At 32.6% G+C, this 17,354-nt stretch overlaps 1 protein-coding gene across 3 annotated transcripts in view; it reads right to left on the bottom strand.

Annotated features, from left to right (window-relative positions):
• Nucleotides 1–17,354, bottom strand: part of GPATCH2 (G-patch domain containing 2) — a 176,393-nt gene that overhangs the window by 58,797 nt on the left and 100,242 nt on the right. For all 3 annotated transcript variants that reach the window (XR_014022621.1, XM_081299013.1, XM_081299014.1), the window contains one exon: nucleotides 11,528–11,595. Coding sequence is in view for 2 of the 3 variants with exons in the window: in XM_081299013.1 (XP_081155139.1) it covers nucleotides 11,528–11,595 (68 nt within the window). In the remaining variant the exon portion in view is untranslated. The remainder of the gene's footprint in view (nucleotides 1–11,527; nucleotides 11,596–17,354) is intronic.

Raw genomic sequence — 17,354 nt, 5'->3', positions numbered from 1 at the left:
CTTGGAGGTGAAAGTTCATTTTTTTTCTTTTTTTTTTTTTTAGTGTTCCCAGAATCTAGCACAATACTGGGAAAATAATTGACTTATTAGCTTTTTAGGAAAAAAGTAAGTAAATAGAAAATACACAGTTAGTAGTGTCCTTATAAGTGAAAGTCAAGTTTATATAAAGATAAAGAAAGTTTATATAAAGATAAAATGCCCTGAAAAAGAATGGAGTTGTAAGGATGTTTATTTATATTTAATTATACTGGAATCAAGATTGCAGAAGATGTTCACAGGGAGACTAGTAGTGAAAGAAATATCTGGGAGGAGAAAGTACAGAATAGTTTGAAAGTGAACAACTGCAAAGAATGGCAAGGCTGAGACACTTAAGGACTGAGGTTTCTAAGTTCACTTCTTTCTCTAGCATACAGAGGCATATTTAGGAACTAAGCCTGACATGTTATTACTTCATTTAATCCTCACCAGGGCTATGCTGGTAATAGGAACCACCATCACCTACTGAGCCCCTGTATACTATAGTGTTCTTTCAAGTAGAGCAGTTGTAGTTTGAAATTATGAAGTGATCATTTTTTTAAACTAAAAGCTCTGTAGATAGAAAGTTATAATAATCTTTTCACTCTTCCTTAATCCTCCTGCCCGCCTCCACTGATTTCTTTTCTACTAAATCATACTTTTTAGAAGACAACTGATATTGCAGCTTATAATCCAGGTTTTCATTGTTTGAAATAAGTTGCTATTTTTGGACTCAAAAGCACAATTTTATTTTAACTTAATAGTGGGTTTTATGTACATAAAATGGTCTAAATCTGTGCTATTTGAAATGGTAGCTAATAGTTATATCTGGTTACTTAAAGTAATATTAAAAATTAAGTTACTCAGTTGGAACAGCCACATTTCTAGTGGTATAGGCACATGTGGTTTAGAAGCTACCATGATATTCAGTGCAGATATACAACAAGACTAACAAACCAACACATAGTATTTAAAATAAATATTAATTTTTTCCCAATAGTACAATGTGGAACATGTGCACTTCATTCTGTGAGTTTTTGCATCCAACAACTACCTTCTAATTCCTAAATGTCTACAGACAAATCAGGGCTAATGGATGCACCTAAACGATTCCTCCACACGGCTAGCAAGTTGCCTAATGCATTTGCTTTTTTATTGACTTTTCATTGAACAGAGTTAGTGCGTGTGACTTTGGATAAGTCAAGATATGTATGAAATGGGGATGAAATACCTGCAATGACTACTTTATAGAAGGTAGTAAAAACCTTAAAAACAGCAATGCATATAAAATTGCTCTGAAAAATGAAATATTCTTTATGATACAAAGTAACACCATCACCATCATTTTGATATGTCTTATACCTAATTCAACAACCTCTCTGAATTTTATTTACATACTCTGTAAAAATATATAAGAAAGGATACTTATGCCTATTCTATTACTAAAAATTAAGACATTCATAAGCTAAACTTATTTACCTAAGGGTATAACAGTAAATTAGAAATAGAATTGATCTAGAATGTCTTATTTATCTCAACCTAGAGTTAAAGCCACTTTCCTATAAAACAACAGATGCTAAATTTCAAAGTGTAAATGTACTCCCAAAGAACATAACCTTTAATCCAGGCAAATCTTGCTTTAAGCAAACTCGATATTTACACAAAAGATAAAATAAAGGGTGAATATTTGCTTTAAAAAGGAATTCATCATAGGATTATAATGAGTTACTCATGTGCATATAAAATAAGTTTGATCTATATACAATTAGGTAAGTGTCTTTTACTTAAAAATGAAATTAAAGCAAAATATAAATATCACTTTAAAATCAATTAATAAATCATCTATCTCTATTTAAAAACAAATGTCTTATAAGTGATTGGGAACAAGTTAGAAAAGAAAAAGTTCTGGAACCATTTAGAAAATACATAAAGAGAGTCTCAGTATCCTTATATGTTTTTAAAAGTTAGTCATAACATTTTTCACATTTTAATATTTATACATCTAGAAAAGCAATGAAATAATTGTAAATTTCAAAATTTAATATTATTTTTACTCAGAAATTAGGTCTAATTTCTCTGATTTAGCTTGATCAAGGCTCTAGGCATTTTTCCTGTAGATCCCTAATTATATTAATAAATATTTGATTTACTGCTACTAAATATTTCCTATTAGAAGGAACCTATCATATTTTAGTGACTGGACTTTAAATACAATAATATGTTTTGTAAAAAATAATCACTATACAGTATTTTAAAAAATTATTACAATGTTGTTACTTTATTAAAATGATCACATTTTTATACTTATGATACTTTTTAAGGCTTCCCAATATCTATCCAGAACACATTATCCACCTTTAAAAAAAGAACTCCATTTCCAACATGTGTGCAGCAAAGTTGTCTTTTTATGTTGTTTTTTTATGTGGTGCTGAGGATTGAACCCAGTGCCTCGCATATGGCGAGCACTCTACCACTGAGCCACAACCACAGCCCCAGTTGGGTTAATTTTTTTAAAATATTTTTTTAGTTGTCAATGGACCTTTATTTTATTTATTGACATGTGATGCTGAGAATCGAACCCAGTGCCTCATACATGGTAGGCAAGCACTCTGCCACTGAGCCACAACCCCATCCCCAAGTTGGGTTAATTTTGACATGATCACAAATGTATAGAATATAATTTTAGTCTCCAGTGTTCCTTCTATTCCTTTTCTCTTCCCTCCTCCTCCCCCTATTCTACAGGTTATTTGTTTATTTACTTATATATTTAGTGCTTTATAGATACGCATCAAGGTAGAATTCACTGTGGTATATTAATTAATATATGTACATCATATAATTTTATCAATTTCATTCTGCATCTCCTCCCTTTTCCTGTCCTTCTCCCCCCCCAACCCACATCCTCTATACCACTGTTCTCCCTTCTATTTTCATGGGGTCCCACTGCCCCCCCCCCCGCCACTTATTTTGCTGCATTTTCCACGTATGAGACAAAACATTTGACCCTTAACATGATATTATCCAGTTCCATCCATTTACCAGCAAATGTCATATCTTTGCTATTGTGAATCACACTGTTATAAACATAGGTGTGCCTGTATCACTATAGTATATTGATGTTAGTTCTTTTGGACAAATAGCAAGGAGTGCAATAGCTGGGTTATATGGTGGTTCTATTCCTAATCTTCTGTGGAACCCCCATACTGCTTTCCAAAGTGATTTTACTAATTTGTACTCCATGTGTGTATCCTTTCCCCAACATTCTCACTAGTATTTATTATTTGTATTCTTGATGACTGACATTCTAATTGGAGTTAGATGAAACTCCAATAAAACATTGTTTTGATTTGTATTTCCCTGATCTCCAGGGATATTGAATATTTTTCATATATTTGTTTGCCATTTACATTTTTTTATTTTGAGAAGTGTCTGTTCATTTCTTTTGCCCAATATTGATTGGTTATTTTTTTTAACTTGAGTATATATTTTGGGTATTAATCTCCTGCTGGAGGAGCAGCTGTCAAAGATTTACTCTTTCTGTAGGCTCTTTATTCATGCTCTTGTTTCCTTGGCTATGCTGAAGCTTTTGAATATGATACTGTTCCACTTATGATTTGAGGTTTTATCTTGAGCTTTAGGTGCCAGTACATTGGAGAGTTCAGCAGTTGCAAGCTTCTAGCAGTTGCAAGGCTTATGGTCTATTTCCCAGGTCTTTGATCCACTTTGATTTGACTTGTGTACAGGTTAGGAGATATTTAGTATCAAATTACTTTATGTGAGTCCATCTCTGTATCTTCTATTCTGTCCCACTGGTTTTCATGTCTGTTTTGATGCCAATACCATGCTATTTTTGTTATTCTGTAGCAACATTTGAGATCAGGTAGTGTGATGCTTCTATTATCAGTCTTCTTGCTCACAATTGCTTTGGCTATTCTGGATCTTTTATTTTTCCAAATGAATTTTAGGACTATTTTTTTCTAATTCTGTGAAGAATGTCATTGTTTTATTTTTCTTTTGAATGGGAAGTACATTGAATTTGTATAACGTTTTTGGTAATATGGCCATTTTGACAATATTAATTCTGCCTATCCAAGAACATGGAAGGTCTTTCTATCTTCTTTTCCTTCTGCAGTGTTTTTTCTATTGTTTTCATTGTAGAAGTATTTTTAACTCCTTGGTTAGATTTCTTTTTGAAGTAATTGTGAATGGAATTGTTTTCCGGGTTTCTTCCTCAGCAGATTCATTATTGCAGTACAGGACAGCCAGTGATTTATGAATGTTGACCTTGTATCCTGCTAGTTTGCTGAATTTGTTTATCAGCTCTAGAGGTCTTCTGGTAGAGGTTTTTGTGTCTTCTACATATAGGATCAGCAAACAGAGATAATTTGAATTTTTCTTTTTTTTACCTGTATCCCTTTAATTTCCTTATTTTACCCGATTCCTTTGGCTAGAGTTTCAAGAACTATATTGAATAAGAGTGGTGAGAGTGGATGTCTTTTCCTTGTTCTTGATTTCATTTTTCTCTATTCAGTATATTTGCTTTGGGCTTGTTACATATAGCCTTTAAGTTCCTTTCTTCCGTTGTTTCTCCAGTGTTTTTAGTATGAAGGTGTGCTGGATTTTGTCAAAGGCCTTTTCCGTATCTCTTTTGAGTTGATCATATGATTCTTGTACCTAATTCTACTTATGTGGTGAATTACATTTATTGATTTGCATGTGTTGAACGAAACTTGTATCACTGGAATGAAACCCACTTGATCATGATGTACTACCTTCTTGATATGTTTTTGAATGCAGGTCACTCACATTTTATTAGGGATTGTTGTATCAATGTTCGTCAGGGATATTAGTCTGTAGTTTTCTTTTCTTAATAAGTCCTTGTTTGGTTTTGGTATCAGGATAATACTAGCTTCATATAATTTGGTAGTGTTCCTTCCCTTTCTATTTCATAGAATAATTTGAAGAAAACTGTTAGTTTTTCTTTAAAGGTTTAATAGAATTTAACTGAGCAAGTTTTTCTTTAAAGGTCTAGTAGAATTTAACTGAGAATTGATCTGGTCCTATGCTTTCCTTTGTGAGAAGGCTTTTAATTGCTAATCCAATCTCATTGTTTGATACTAGTCTGTTTAGGTTTTGTGCATCTTCCTAGTTAATTTGGGAAGATCACATGTGTCTATGTTTTCTAGATTTTTCAATTTATTTAAATATAAATTTTCAATATCTTTTCTAATGGCCTTCTGGATTTCAGAAGTGTCTGTGGTGATATCTACTTTTTCATTTCTAATTTTGTTAATTTGATCTTTCTCTTTCTTTTGGTTAGTTTGGCTAGGTATTTATTAATCTTGTTTATCTTTTCAAAGAACCAAGTCTTTGTTCCACTGATTCCTTGTATTTTTTCCTATTGTTAATTTCATTAATTTTGATTCTATTTTTAGTTATTTCCTGTTTTGTAACATTGTGTTACTAGTTTGTTCTTCCTTTTCTAGGGCCTTGAGGTACAGATTATTATTAGATTATTTATTTGGCATTTTTCTGTTATTTATTTTTTTAAAGTTTTTAAAATGTAAATGAACATAATACCTTTATTTTATTTATTTTTATATGGTGTTGAGGGTCGAACCCAGTGCCTTACATGTGCTCGGCAAGCGCCTTATCACTGAGCCACAATCCCAGCCCATTTTTCTGTTATTTAAATGTAGACAATCAATGTTATAACCTTTCCTCTTAAAATTGCCTTCATACTGTGCCAGATAAATTGATATGTTCTACCTATATTCTCATTATTTCTATGGATTTTTAAATTTCTTCTCTTTTCTATAATCCATTTCTCATTTAAAAGAGTATTGCTATATCTTCCTGTATTAATATGATTTCTATAATTTTTCTTGCTGTTTATGTCTAATTTTATTCCATTATTATCTGATAAGATGCACAGGGATTTATTTATTTATATTTTGTATTCACAAAGACTTACATTGTGATTTATAGTTTACTTTTAAAAACTTTCCATGAGCTGCCAAGAAGAAAGTTATCTATATATTTTGCATTTTTCACCTTATCACCTTATATTCAGTCTGTGGATATCTCTGCTTGTGACATGAGTGTCTTGCAAACAGCTTATAGTTGGATATTATTTTTAACGCATTCTGCCAATCTATGAATTTTGGGTTAACTAGGGAGTTGAGACCATTTATATTCAGTGTTATTATGGATAGATTTGTTATTTCCTGCTATGTTGATTTATTTGCTATATTTTATATGGTGTTAATTTTCATATAGCTGCTTTTCTGGAGAGCTTCATCCACTTATGTGCTTGGGGGTTTGTTTCTCAGTTCTTCTATGTATAGTGTATCATTAAGTATTTTTTGTAGCGCTGGCTTAGTGATCATGAATTCTTAAAGTTTATCTTTATCATGGAATTTTTTTTTATTTATCAATTTTGAAAGAGAGGATTGCAGGATATAGCAATTGTGGCTGGCAATTGTTTTATTTCAAAACATGGAATATTTCATTCCAGGCCCTCCTTGATTTTAGGGTCTGAGTTGATTAGTCAGAAGTAGGCTTATTAGTTTATCTGTAATGTAACCTGACATTTTTCTAGAAGTTTTTAAGGTGCTTCCTTATTTTCTATGTTAGGTGGTTTTTATTATGATGTATCTTGGAGAGGTTTTCTTTTGATCTTGTCTATTTGGAGTTCTATATTCATCCTCCTATAGGTGATGTCCATCTCATTTCTAAGGTCAGAAAAATGTTCTGCTATTATTTCAATGAAAAGGTTTTTAATGCCTGTATCTCCATGTTCTGTTCTAATCTGATGACTCTCAAATATGGCATCTTGATTTTCCAGCGTTCTTGTAGATTCTGCTCATGGTCTTTTCTCCCCCTACTGCATACTGAATATCAAAGTTCATGTGCCCTATCTTCAAAACTTGAAGTTCTGTCTTTGAGACTTTAAATCCTGTTTTCATGTAATATAATCTGTTTGTATACTTTCAAGTGAATTTTCTATTTGATTCATTGTGTCTTTTATTTCTAAGAGTTCTCATTGGTTTCTTTTCTGCTCCTCTATTTCTATGTTGAAATGGTCTTTTACTCCTGGCTTTGCTCTTTTAAGTTAATTCCTTAGATATTTTAGCTCAATGAACATTCATTAATCATTTTTATATTCTTTCTCTGAAATTTCACCCTCTTCCTTATCTATGGGTTCCTTTGTTGGGGCACTGTAAATTTGGGTGGGAAGGAGAGACTTGTTTGCTTTTTTCCTCATGTTTTCAGAGATCTTGGACTTTTGCATCTGTTGAAATGAATTCCTCTTCCTCTTTTAGGCATGCATCCTTTGGTGTGTAGTTATCTTTTTGTTCTTGAGACTACTCTCTGTTTTTGCAGTATGAGTAGAAAGATGTTCAGGAGTGGAACCTGAGGTTCTCCTTAACTGTTCATACTTGTGACCTGGTTATTTGTTTGAGATTTATGCTTCCCATATTCTATGTGCTAAAGTATTATTCAAGCTTGAGTGGGGCAGTTTGTGCATGAAGTGAAGTTTGCTTAAACTTGGCTGAATTGTGAGGAGCAGTAGGATCTCTACCCTGTCAACTTTAGTATCCCATCAGTTCCCAGCACCTCTGAGGAAAAAGGTGAGGAAGAAATAGAAATAATGGTAGCTACCAATTTACAGCCTTAAAAATAAATGTCCAGTGTCTACTATGACATCCATTACACTAATTTCCACCTGAAGAGGGACAGTGGGGTCAACATTTAACATCAGTACTAACAATATAATGGGATTTATTATAAAATATCACTATATAGAAACTACCCAGACTTGTATTGCCCTATTCCATTCTTCTCATATTTTGAGCTGAAAACTTTTGGTAAGGTGAGCTTTTTCATATCAAATACTATGCTGGGTATTGTTCTACTAACTCTAAAACATCCATTTCCTTTACCCGGTTCAGGAGGCTGTGTGTTTTGACTGGCCATTTCAAGACTGCTTCATACCAGTCTTTGGTAACTGTGGGACTGGCCATCTAACCATATGAATCACGAATTAAAAACTTTTAAAAGTTTTTGAGATTGCAGTATATTTTGCCATATTTATTTGCTGAGAGCCATAGCCAAGTAGGAATGACGCATGGCAATTTCCTTGTCAGCCTACCCCATGTTGCTTAGAGGGAGGACTCTCCATTGTGGAAATGGGCTTGCCTTGGACCCAGGTCATTTGCAGTGACATTGCATGAATGTTTGAGAGTTTTGATTTGAAAGGTGACCTTGCTCAGGGATTAGGGCGGATTGGTTTAGGGAGGATCCTGCTGGATTAGGGTGGGTCCAGGTTTAGGGTGTATCCTGCTGGGAATAGGGCGTAAAATCATAAAAAGAAATTGAAAAATAAAATATTTTCAAGCAATTCAAATATGTAGAATAAAGGGACATAACAAGATATGGACAATAAGTCATAGAGCTTATGATCCTTAATTTAACTGAGTTGTAACAGAAGAATACTGAGCTGGTTTTGAGTTCTTTATCTACCACTTAGCAGTCATGACATATAACAGTGGCAGAGCTACTTCAAATTTTGGTTTTCTCATATTCAAAACAGGGTCCATACCCATCCCCACTTACTTCGAGGTACTTATGGGGCTATAGAATGAATTAACACACATGAAATTACCTCTACTTGAAAGAATTAGTAATATAACTATATTAAGGTATCATTCTTTCATAATATTCATTGTGGCTTTCCTGACATGTCTATGGAAAAAAAATCTGGAAAACAACAAAAAGTACTCCGATGCCTCCCCACCTCAATAAAATAAAAAAATCAACTTATAATCCCATCATTTAGAGATGATCACTTTTATTGCTAATTTCTTGTGGGGTCTATCCTGTAACTTCTGTGAGTTAGTTAGAAGCAAGTTATTTAACCTTTCTGAGCCTTAAATTCTCAGGCAGTGAATTAGACAGCCTCTACGATCCATTTTAGCTCTAGTACTTGCTTCTTCTACCACTTGCATTCAACAAGTATTTAGCCGGTCCCTTCATATCCACTTTCCAGCGCTGGTCAGCAGAACTTGATCATCCTAACCTGAGAGCCCATGATTTGATACGTAAGACAGTGTGCTGTATATTGTGTAACTCAAAGTAGAACAAGAGAGTCTCCTTGCCAAGTTCACTGGAACAAAACATGTTTATTATAATTATATTCCATGCAAAGAATTTAATCTTCTATCAATTATATATTGATTTTTTAAATAAAACCACTATGCCATTCTTAAATATATACAGTGGAATCTAAGAATCACTGTAATTTGATATCTATAATCATGATCACACTTTTTTTAAAGCTTAAAATTCTACTTGGTTAATTTTTCTCCTTACATATGTATTTCCAATTCTGTCCTAAAATATACTTGTGTGTGTGCACATACATTTTAGCAGGGGGTACAGACAGTTTAACCCAGGGATGCTTAACCACTGAGCCACATCCTTTTCATTTTTTTTAAGTGCTAAATGACTTTTATTAAAATATTATTATAATGGTACTAATGGTTCTGTTATATTATTAGGCCTGGCTAGGTTGCTTAGAGCCTCTCTAAGTTGCTGAGGCTGGCTTTGAATTTGTAAGTCTCTTGTCTTAGCACTCAAGTCACTAGGATTAGAGGCGTGCATTAGCATGGCCAGCTATCTTAATACATTTTTATGCTCTAAACCCTTTTATCAGTTACCCTATCAAACTCTTCTGCAACAAAAATTTGTGTATACAAAAACACTCATATTTTTAAATTTCTTTGACTAGAAACCAATTCAGTTAAAAAAAATTTCAAAAGTTGGATGGATCTGTTGGTCAATGAAAATAACAATTATAGGTAGCTGATAATAGTTATTTAAGGTCTCAAACAATCATCAACCATATTCAATTATTAAGCAAGCATAACTAAATTTTGCAATATTAAAACTAAAAAACTAAAATTATTTGAAAGTTATCATGTGTTCTTTCCAAAATTAGTTCATGTATACTGATTAATATTATATTTAACATCAATTCTATTCATATTTTTTATTTTTTATAGATCTGAGTACTAAGAAACCCTAGTCATACAAACTGACCCAATAATCTCTTCCTTTTGTATTGCCTTAAAAAATTATTTCAAATTTATTTTTTGCAATGCTGGGGATGAAAACCAGGAACTCACACATGGCAAGTGCTTTACCACTGAGCCCTAGACCCAGCTACATTTTCCTTTTGTTTCTATATCAAAATATATTCTTTTTTTTTTTTTTGAGAGAGAGAGAGAGAGAATTTTAATATTTATTTTTTAGTATTCGGCGGACACAACATCTTTGTTTTTTTTTTTAATCTTTCCAAATTTAGTTTTATTTTTTTTTTATTTCTTTCTTTTTTTAAAATTTTTTTTATTGGTTATTCAAAACATTGCATAGTTCTTGATATATCATATTTCACACTTTGATTCAAGTGAGTTATGAACTCCCATTTTTACCCCGTATACAGATTGCAGAGTCACATCAGTTACACTTCCACTGATTTACATATTGCCATACTAGTGTCTGTTGTATTCTGCTGCCTTTCCTATCCTCTACTATCCCCCCTCCCCTCCCCTCCCCTCCACTCTTCTCTCTCTACCCCCTCTATTGTAATGCATTTCTCCCCCTTGTATTATTTTTCCCTTTCCCCTCACTTCCTCTTGTATATAATTTTGTATAACCCTGAGGGTCTCCTTCCATTTCCAAGCAATTTCCCTTCTCTCTCCCTGTCCCTCCCACCTCTCATCCCTGTTTAATATTAGTCATTTTCTCATGCTCTTCTTCCCTACTCTGTTCTTAGTTACTCTCCTTATATCAAAGAGGACATTTGGCATTTGTTTTTTAGGGATTGGCTAGCTTCACTTAGCATAATCTGCTCTAATGCCATCCATTTCCCTCCAAATTCTATAATTTTGTCATTTTTTAATGCAGAGTAATACTCCATTGTGTATAAATGCCACATTTTTTTTATCCATTCGTCTATTGAAGGGCATCTAGGTTGCTTCCACAGTCTTGCTATTGTGAATTGTACTGCTATGAACATTGATGTAGCAAAATATATTCTGTTATCTTTAGACCTCTGGACCATTATTACCAAATTGTAGGCAGGTTCAAAGAGCAAAGAAGTAAGGGAAAAACCAGTTAGTTACTTATTCTTTCATCTGAGTAGTTGAGGGGTTTGATGCTACTCAGTGTCATGAAAATTCCAATGTTTTCAGATAGTGCATATATTTCAATAATGCATAAATTTCAAACTCTATCACAAATAAGATATTTAAAAATTTTTAAATTTTTGTCATGGATTTCATTTAAATTGTGCTTACACTATTGTTATTGGTATATGATTATTTACTCTTTTTAAAGATAGACACAAATTAAGCCACAGTTACTGGGAATAGCTGCCAATTTCCCCCCCGCCCCCAAAATAGGCAGAACAGTCCAACTAGGTTTTGTAAATACAATGAGTACTCACTCATGGTGATGAGAATCTGGGGAAAAGTGAACCATCCTCTTGTTACTGACTGGATTAGGTGTGGGTACCTGAAGGGAGATTTTAAAACAAAACAGAAATAAATTAGTCTCAGGTTGGATTGTAAAAAGACAGTGTATAATAGGGACAAATCCATTTGAGAGTGTCACTCTGAAAAGGAGAATATGACATTAATTTCTTTGATTAAGACAAAATGGTATGTAAGAAAAGTATAATTTAATTCTTGGTGAGAATTTTTTGTTTGTTTTTTTTGGTTATTGTAGTTCCTCTGCTCAAACTTTAAAAGTGTATTTACAACAGTATAAACATCCTTTGTAAGAAACAGACCAGTGCTAAGTGTAGTGGTGCATATCTGTAATTCAAGTGGCTCGGAAGGCTGAGACAGGAGAATCACAAATTCAGCCTCAGCAAGGCTCTAAGCAACTTAGTGAGACCTTGTCTCAAAATAAAGAAAAGAAAATGGGCTGGGAATGTAATTCAGTGGTAAAGAGCCCTAGGTTGAATTTCCAGTATACACATATAAAACAAAAAGAGAGTGAGTGAGAGCAAGAGAAAGAAAGGGACTAGTGACTATTTCTAAATACTGTCAAACTGGGCATACATTTGATTATATATCAACAAAGAGATCAGTGTTGAGCAATTATTTTCAAGGACCAATGTTTTTGTAGGTGGATATAATGTACACATTTAAATGCACACAAAAACTTAGATCAAGAAAGTAATGAGTAGTCTTTTTCATAATTTTCTCACAGTTAGAAATCATATATGTGTTTACATAGAACAAAATGTACTTTTACCTAGAAGAATAACATTTTACTCCTTTGTTTCTAAATAAAATTGGAGATCTGATAAAGAAAATATTAAATGTTTTCTTGATGATGTCAGGTACTCCCATTTTTAAAGAATTTCACAACTTTCCCAACTTACAGAGATTCTCAAATGGCACAAAAAAAACAGGACTGTGCATGAATAAATGTGACAAGTCATAAACTTGCAGCAAAAGATTTTAAATTATGCTCCACAAAGAGAAATAAAGATAACTTTTTCATTATCACAGTGTCATTTACATAGAAGAGAATTTTCAAAAAGGCATAATGAGGTGGTAGAGTACCTCCAAAAAACACTAATGATTTTTAAAAATGTAGTTTTTCTTATATTGCTTGGGTAACAAGGATACCAGCATATACTCTGAAATTCCAATGCAAATATTGTAAATGTACACAGAGGATAACATGAATAAGCCTATAGTTGGAGCACTACAGGTAAACATGTGGCTCAACTCCAGGACCACAGCCTGCGTTCATCTCAGAATGCAGTTTTCATGCTATTCCACTGGGTATCCCTGGAATACAGTAATCCATTTTCTACACTGTGGCTATGAGAAAAGCCGACTGTGCCTATGTCATGCTTTGTTAGAGGTTCATGATCACATTATCTCATGGTGGACCTGACACTTTTATTCAGTTTACAGTATGTTCTATGTACAGGCAACTTATTTCCTTTGCCAGGGCTGCTGACAACCTTTTCCACACTATATTAATCTTGTTTACTGACTTTATCTTGGTACAAATATCAGAAAACTGAACTTTTTATCTCAGAGAAAAAATAAACAACGTGTTGACAGAAGCAGAAGCTATTTTCAGGACTAAAATTGCTTGTTTACCTGAAGCTATACTTATGGAAAACTGTTTAAAGTCTTGCTCTGGCTTGAAATACATAATCTGAAATTTAATAAATGCAGAAATTTCACATACACCCATGTGATAAATTGCTTGATGAAAACAATGCAACTGAATACAATAAAATAGAATTTATAACTAATTTATACTATAATACAAATGTAAGCTTTCAATCTAGTCAGAAATAATCATAGTGTGTATTTTTCAGAAATTGTATATATGTATAAAAAACTATGAGCTCAATTCAATTGCAGCAAATAACTCACAAAAGATTTATAATATCAAATGCAGCTATTTAAATGACTTTACATATTCACCTAGTAATGGCCTTAAAAAATAAAAGTGAGTATCCTTTATTGTTATTTCAAGTAAACTTGTGTTACTTTTAAATGTATATTAAAATAGACACAGTTTAGAATTTTTTTTTAAATAAATAAAGCTACATTGATATGTAGATACGATGATCCTTGGAAGGTCATTGTCACTGGTCTGAAGCAGGAGTAAAGTGCTATTATGATAGGAATCTTTTCCTACCTTCAACCCCTAGATACCACTACCTGAAATGTAAGAATCATATCTTTAATACGGAATTCAGCTGGTGGAAAGTAGTGTAATACTGAAGTTTGAGTAGATTTCAAACTAATGTGTTAAGCACGATTATTAGTAGAATACTGCAAAGAATTATTAAGCTTCAAGAAAGAAAGAATTGTAAAAGTTATAATTGTCTCATCATGAATTCAGAACAGTCATCTTTATAAAAATAACATGAAGCAGTTTTCAAAATGAGATCAAATTATTAATTTCTACCAAAAAAGTTTGGAAATTGTTTTTTTCTCCAAAATATGTACCTTCTAGTAATTACAAGATGTCCTAGAAAGAAATCACAAATTTAAGAATATCATAGCACTTTTGACTAATAAAATATTCACAGTCATGTTTATTAGTATCAAAATTATTCCATAAGATTAGATAGGGAACAACTATTCTGTTCTTTTAGGAGAATCTGGATCTCCATAAATCAATTCTTGTTATTGATAAAATTATGGAGATAATTATTCATGTTATTAATCAATATTCAGTGATTGTAATCTTAGACATCATATTATATATCTTGAATTCTTATGATTAATCTTCTAAATATTCCTACACCAATAATGAATAAATCCTAAGATGAAATTTTTTTCATTACTGATGCTTATTACACAAATTAAAAAACAACAACTCTTAAAACCAAAAATAGATGGTTTCTAGGTAATATAACTTATGTTATAATGCTAACAGATTGTGAATCTCAGAGAAACTTTCTTGTTATCTACAATCAAGTCATAAACCTCAGAAAACAGGAATGTGGTAATGAGATATGAAAACTCAGCAACAGTTTTATAAATGCCACAATCAATAGATAAGGTCAATAAGTACCAATATATCAGAACTTCAGCTAAATAACATCAATAGGGAAACATGTATTCTTTTAATTTATTAGACACATTAAAGCATTTTTTTCCATTTTATCACTTACAAAACACCAATTTTATGATTTCCCTCGAAAGACAGTTGAAACTGTCTTTTATATCTCATTTTCATCTTGTCATTATAAAACCCTGCAACTTCCACAATTACATAGTTGAACAAATCACTTCCCATGCTAGTTGAGAAAGAACAGTCTTCTAAGATTAACACAGAGGTTGTTCAATTATGGGTGCTATCTTACTTATATTTTCAATGATTAAGATTCCTTTCATAAATTAATGAAGTTTTATGTCTTCACAAAAGTAAAGGGATTGTCATCCTTTCTTCTCTCCTTCCAATATAGTCATTTCCCTTCAACTTTGTTCTGATTTTCAGCTATATATATTTTTTCAACTATATTTTATTTGCCTTCCAAATGCTATTGTGCTTCAGTGCCCACACTGACAAACACTTATGGTGGCAGGCTGCCATTCAAAAGAAGGCTTTTCAATTTTGTGCAGACTGGTCAATCAAATCTACACAGCCTCCAGGCTGTAGGGAGACATGGCCTGAGCCTCCCTGCCAGTTTGTCAAAACCCAGAAGTTTCCTGCTTCTCTTAGGACAATTATTAATTTGACTCCTTTGAAGAAAGAACCAAGGCTTTAAGTTTAGCAGGCTCTGCATAAAGGCCTCTAGAACATTCAACAAATGTGTCACTCAAATATATGTGACAGATATTAAGGAAAACAACTCAACTAAAACAAGTTTAAAAATATGACTTTAAACCCTGGGGATGGAAAGGGGGAGGGTAAATAAGTAGAAGAAAACAGATTTTAGTTGGTAGTTGATAAATTTATCTTTATTTTTAAAAAGCCAGGAAAATACTATTCTAAATGTTTTTCAGTAATTAATTTTAATAGCTATTTAAATGAATATGTTCAATGTTTATCTTTTATTTCCTACAGAAGAATAAAGGAACATTCTCCAAGAGCATTTCAAGTGAGGGCACTTGTGTATTTATGGTGTCGTACTAAAAGTCCTATTACAAGATAGCTGAGGGAATTAATATAACATATATTTCATTGTGTTATCTGTTCTCATAATATTACAGAATACATAGCATAAATTGAAAACTATAAGATTAAAGGTAAAAAAAGTAGTTACTTGATTCAGAGGAATAAGTAGGAAAAACAAGCACCTTGTTAATATGGGAATCCCTTGCTCCAATCCATCTTACCATCTTGCCAAATTTAACTTTCTAAATTGTTGCATTTTTCATGTCAACTTTCTCATTCTAGAGCCATTCCATTTACATCCACCAAAAGTAAAATGAAAACTAATGAGAAATGGATTAAAGACTCTCCTATTCCTGACCTTTTCTAACGTGATCTAATACTTTATACAGCCACTGATTGCTCCTTGTTCTAAACTCAATATAATGGTTTACTTGATACAATTCAACAAATATTTTCTAAAACTTACTGTCTATAGAATATTATGCTTAAAGTTACCATATAATAAGCAGTATATGGTTCTGATTCAGCTGGGTGATTTCATACTATTAAACAGAACCAATCTATTTGAATGTCTTGAGCTAAGAACCTTCTAATTCAATTTTTTCTGTTGTGTTGCTTCTTAAGAATATAAATATCAGTAAATAATTCATATGAAAATTCTTATTTTACAGAGTAGACCAGGAAAACCCTCTTCACTGGCAAAAGAAGAAAAAAAGAAACCAAAGAAAAATGCTTACAGAATGCATAATGTATGCCAGACACTAGGAGAACAACACTGTAAGTCCTTATCAACCAGGAGTTATAGTGTTGATGTCATCCTAGAAGAAATAGTCAGGAAGGAAGATGATCCATTTCTAAGGACAATCTAGGATTTCAAAATTACTGTACTAAATAACTACATTTATACAATGTAACTTTTTTTAACTAAGAAAAAGTTCTTAAAAGTTGAGAATCTTATAAAACCTAAGATGAGTACAGAAAGATATATCAGGTTCTCTATCATAAACCATATCTTTAAAAATTCCAACGTTTACAAATAATCTTGCTCTTATCAGCAGAACTAATGTTAATATAACTTTTAGGGAAAACTTTTTATCAGGATCTATGTAGCATCTACTATTCATAGTCTTCATGTTACTGCAAATGTATTATAATGGATACAGTAACAGAGTGGGTAAATGTGATGATTTTTTCCCTGGTAGTCAAGATTAAGGACTCTACATTGTTGTGTTATACTTTTAATATACAGCTTTCAATCCTTCTTAGAGAACTTAAGCATGAACAAATCAACAAAAAATATGATAATGATCACAAAATATATCAAGAATTAGAGTAATGGGTCGGGTGCAGTGGCGCATGCCTGAAATCCCACCAGCTCCAGAGGCTGAGGCAGGAAGATCCAGAGTTCACAACCAGCCTCAGCAACTTAGCTATGCCCTAAGACACTCAGTGAGACCCCGTCTCTAAATAAACTACAAAATAGGGCTGAGAACGTGGCTCAATGGTTGAGTGGTTGAGTGCCCCTGAGTAATGGAAATATTAATGTTGTCATTATGACAATAACGCACATATTCTTCAGAGCTCTTGCCTGCTTTTAAGATGTTTTTGCAAACAAGGTGCCTAGAGTCAAAAGATATTATTCTCAACATAGATGAAGAGATTAA

The sequence above is a fragment of the Spermophilus citellus genome, assembly GCF_964194105.1.
Source record: "Spermophilus citellus genome assembly, chromosome: 6".
In the NCBI taxonomy this organism is placed as follows: Eukaryota; Metazoa; Chordata; class Mammalia; order Rodentia; family Sciuridae; genus Spermophilus; species Spermophilus citellus.
The sequence above is the reverse complement of the archived record's forward strand: the minus strand, read 5'-3'. Positions and strand labels throughout refer to the sequence as shown.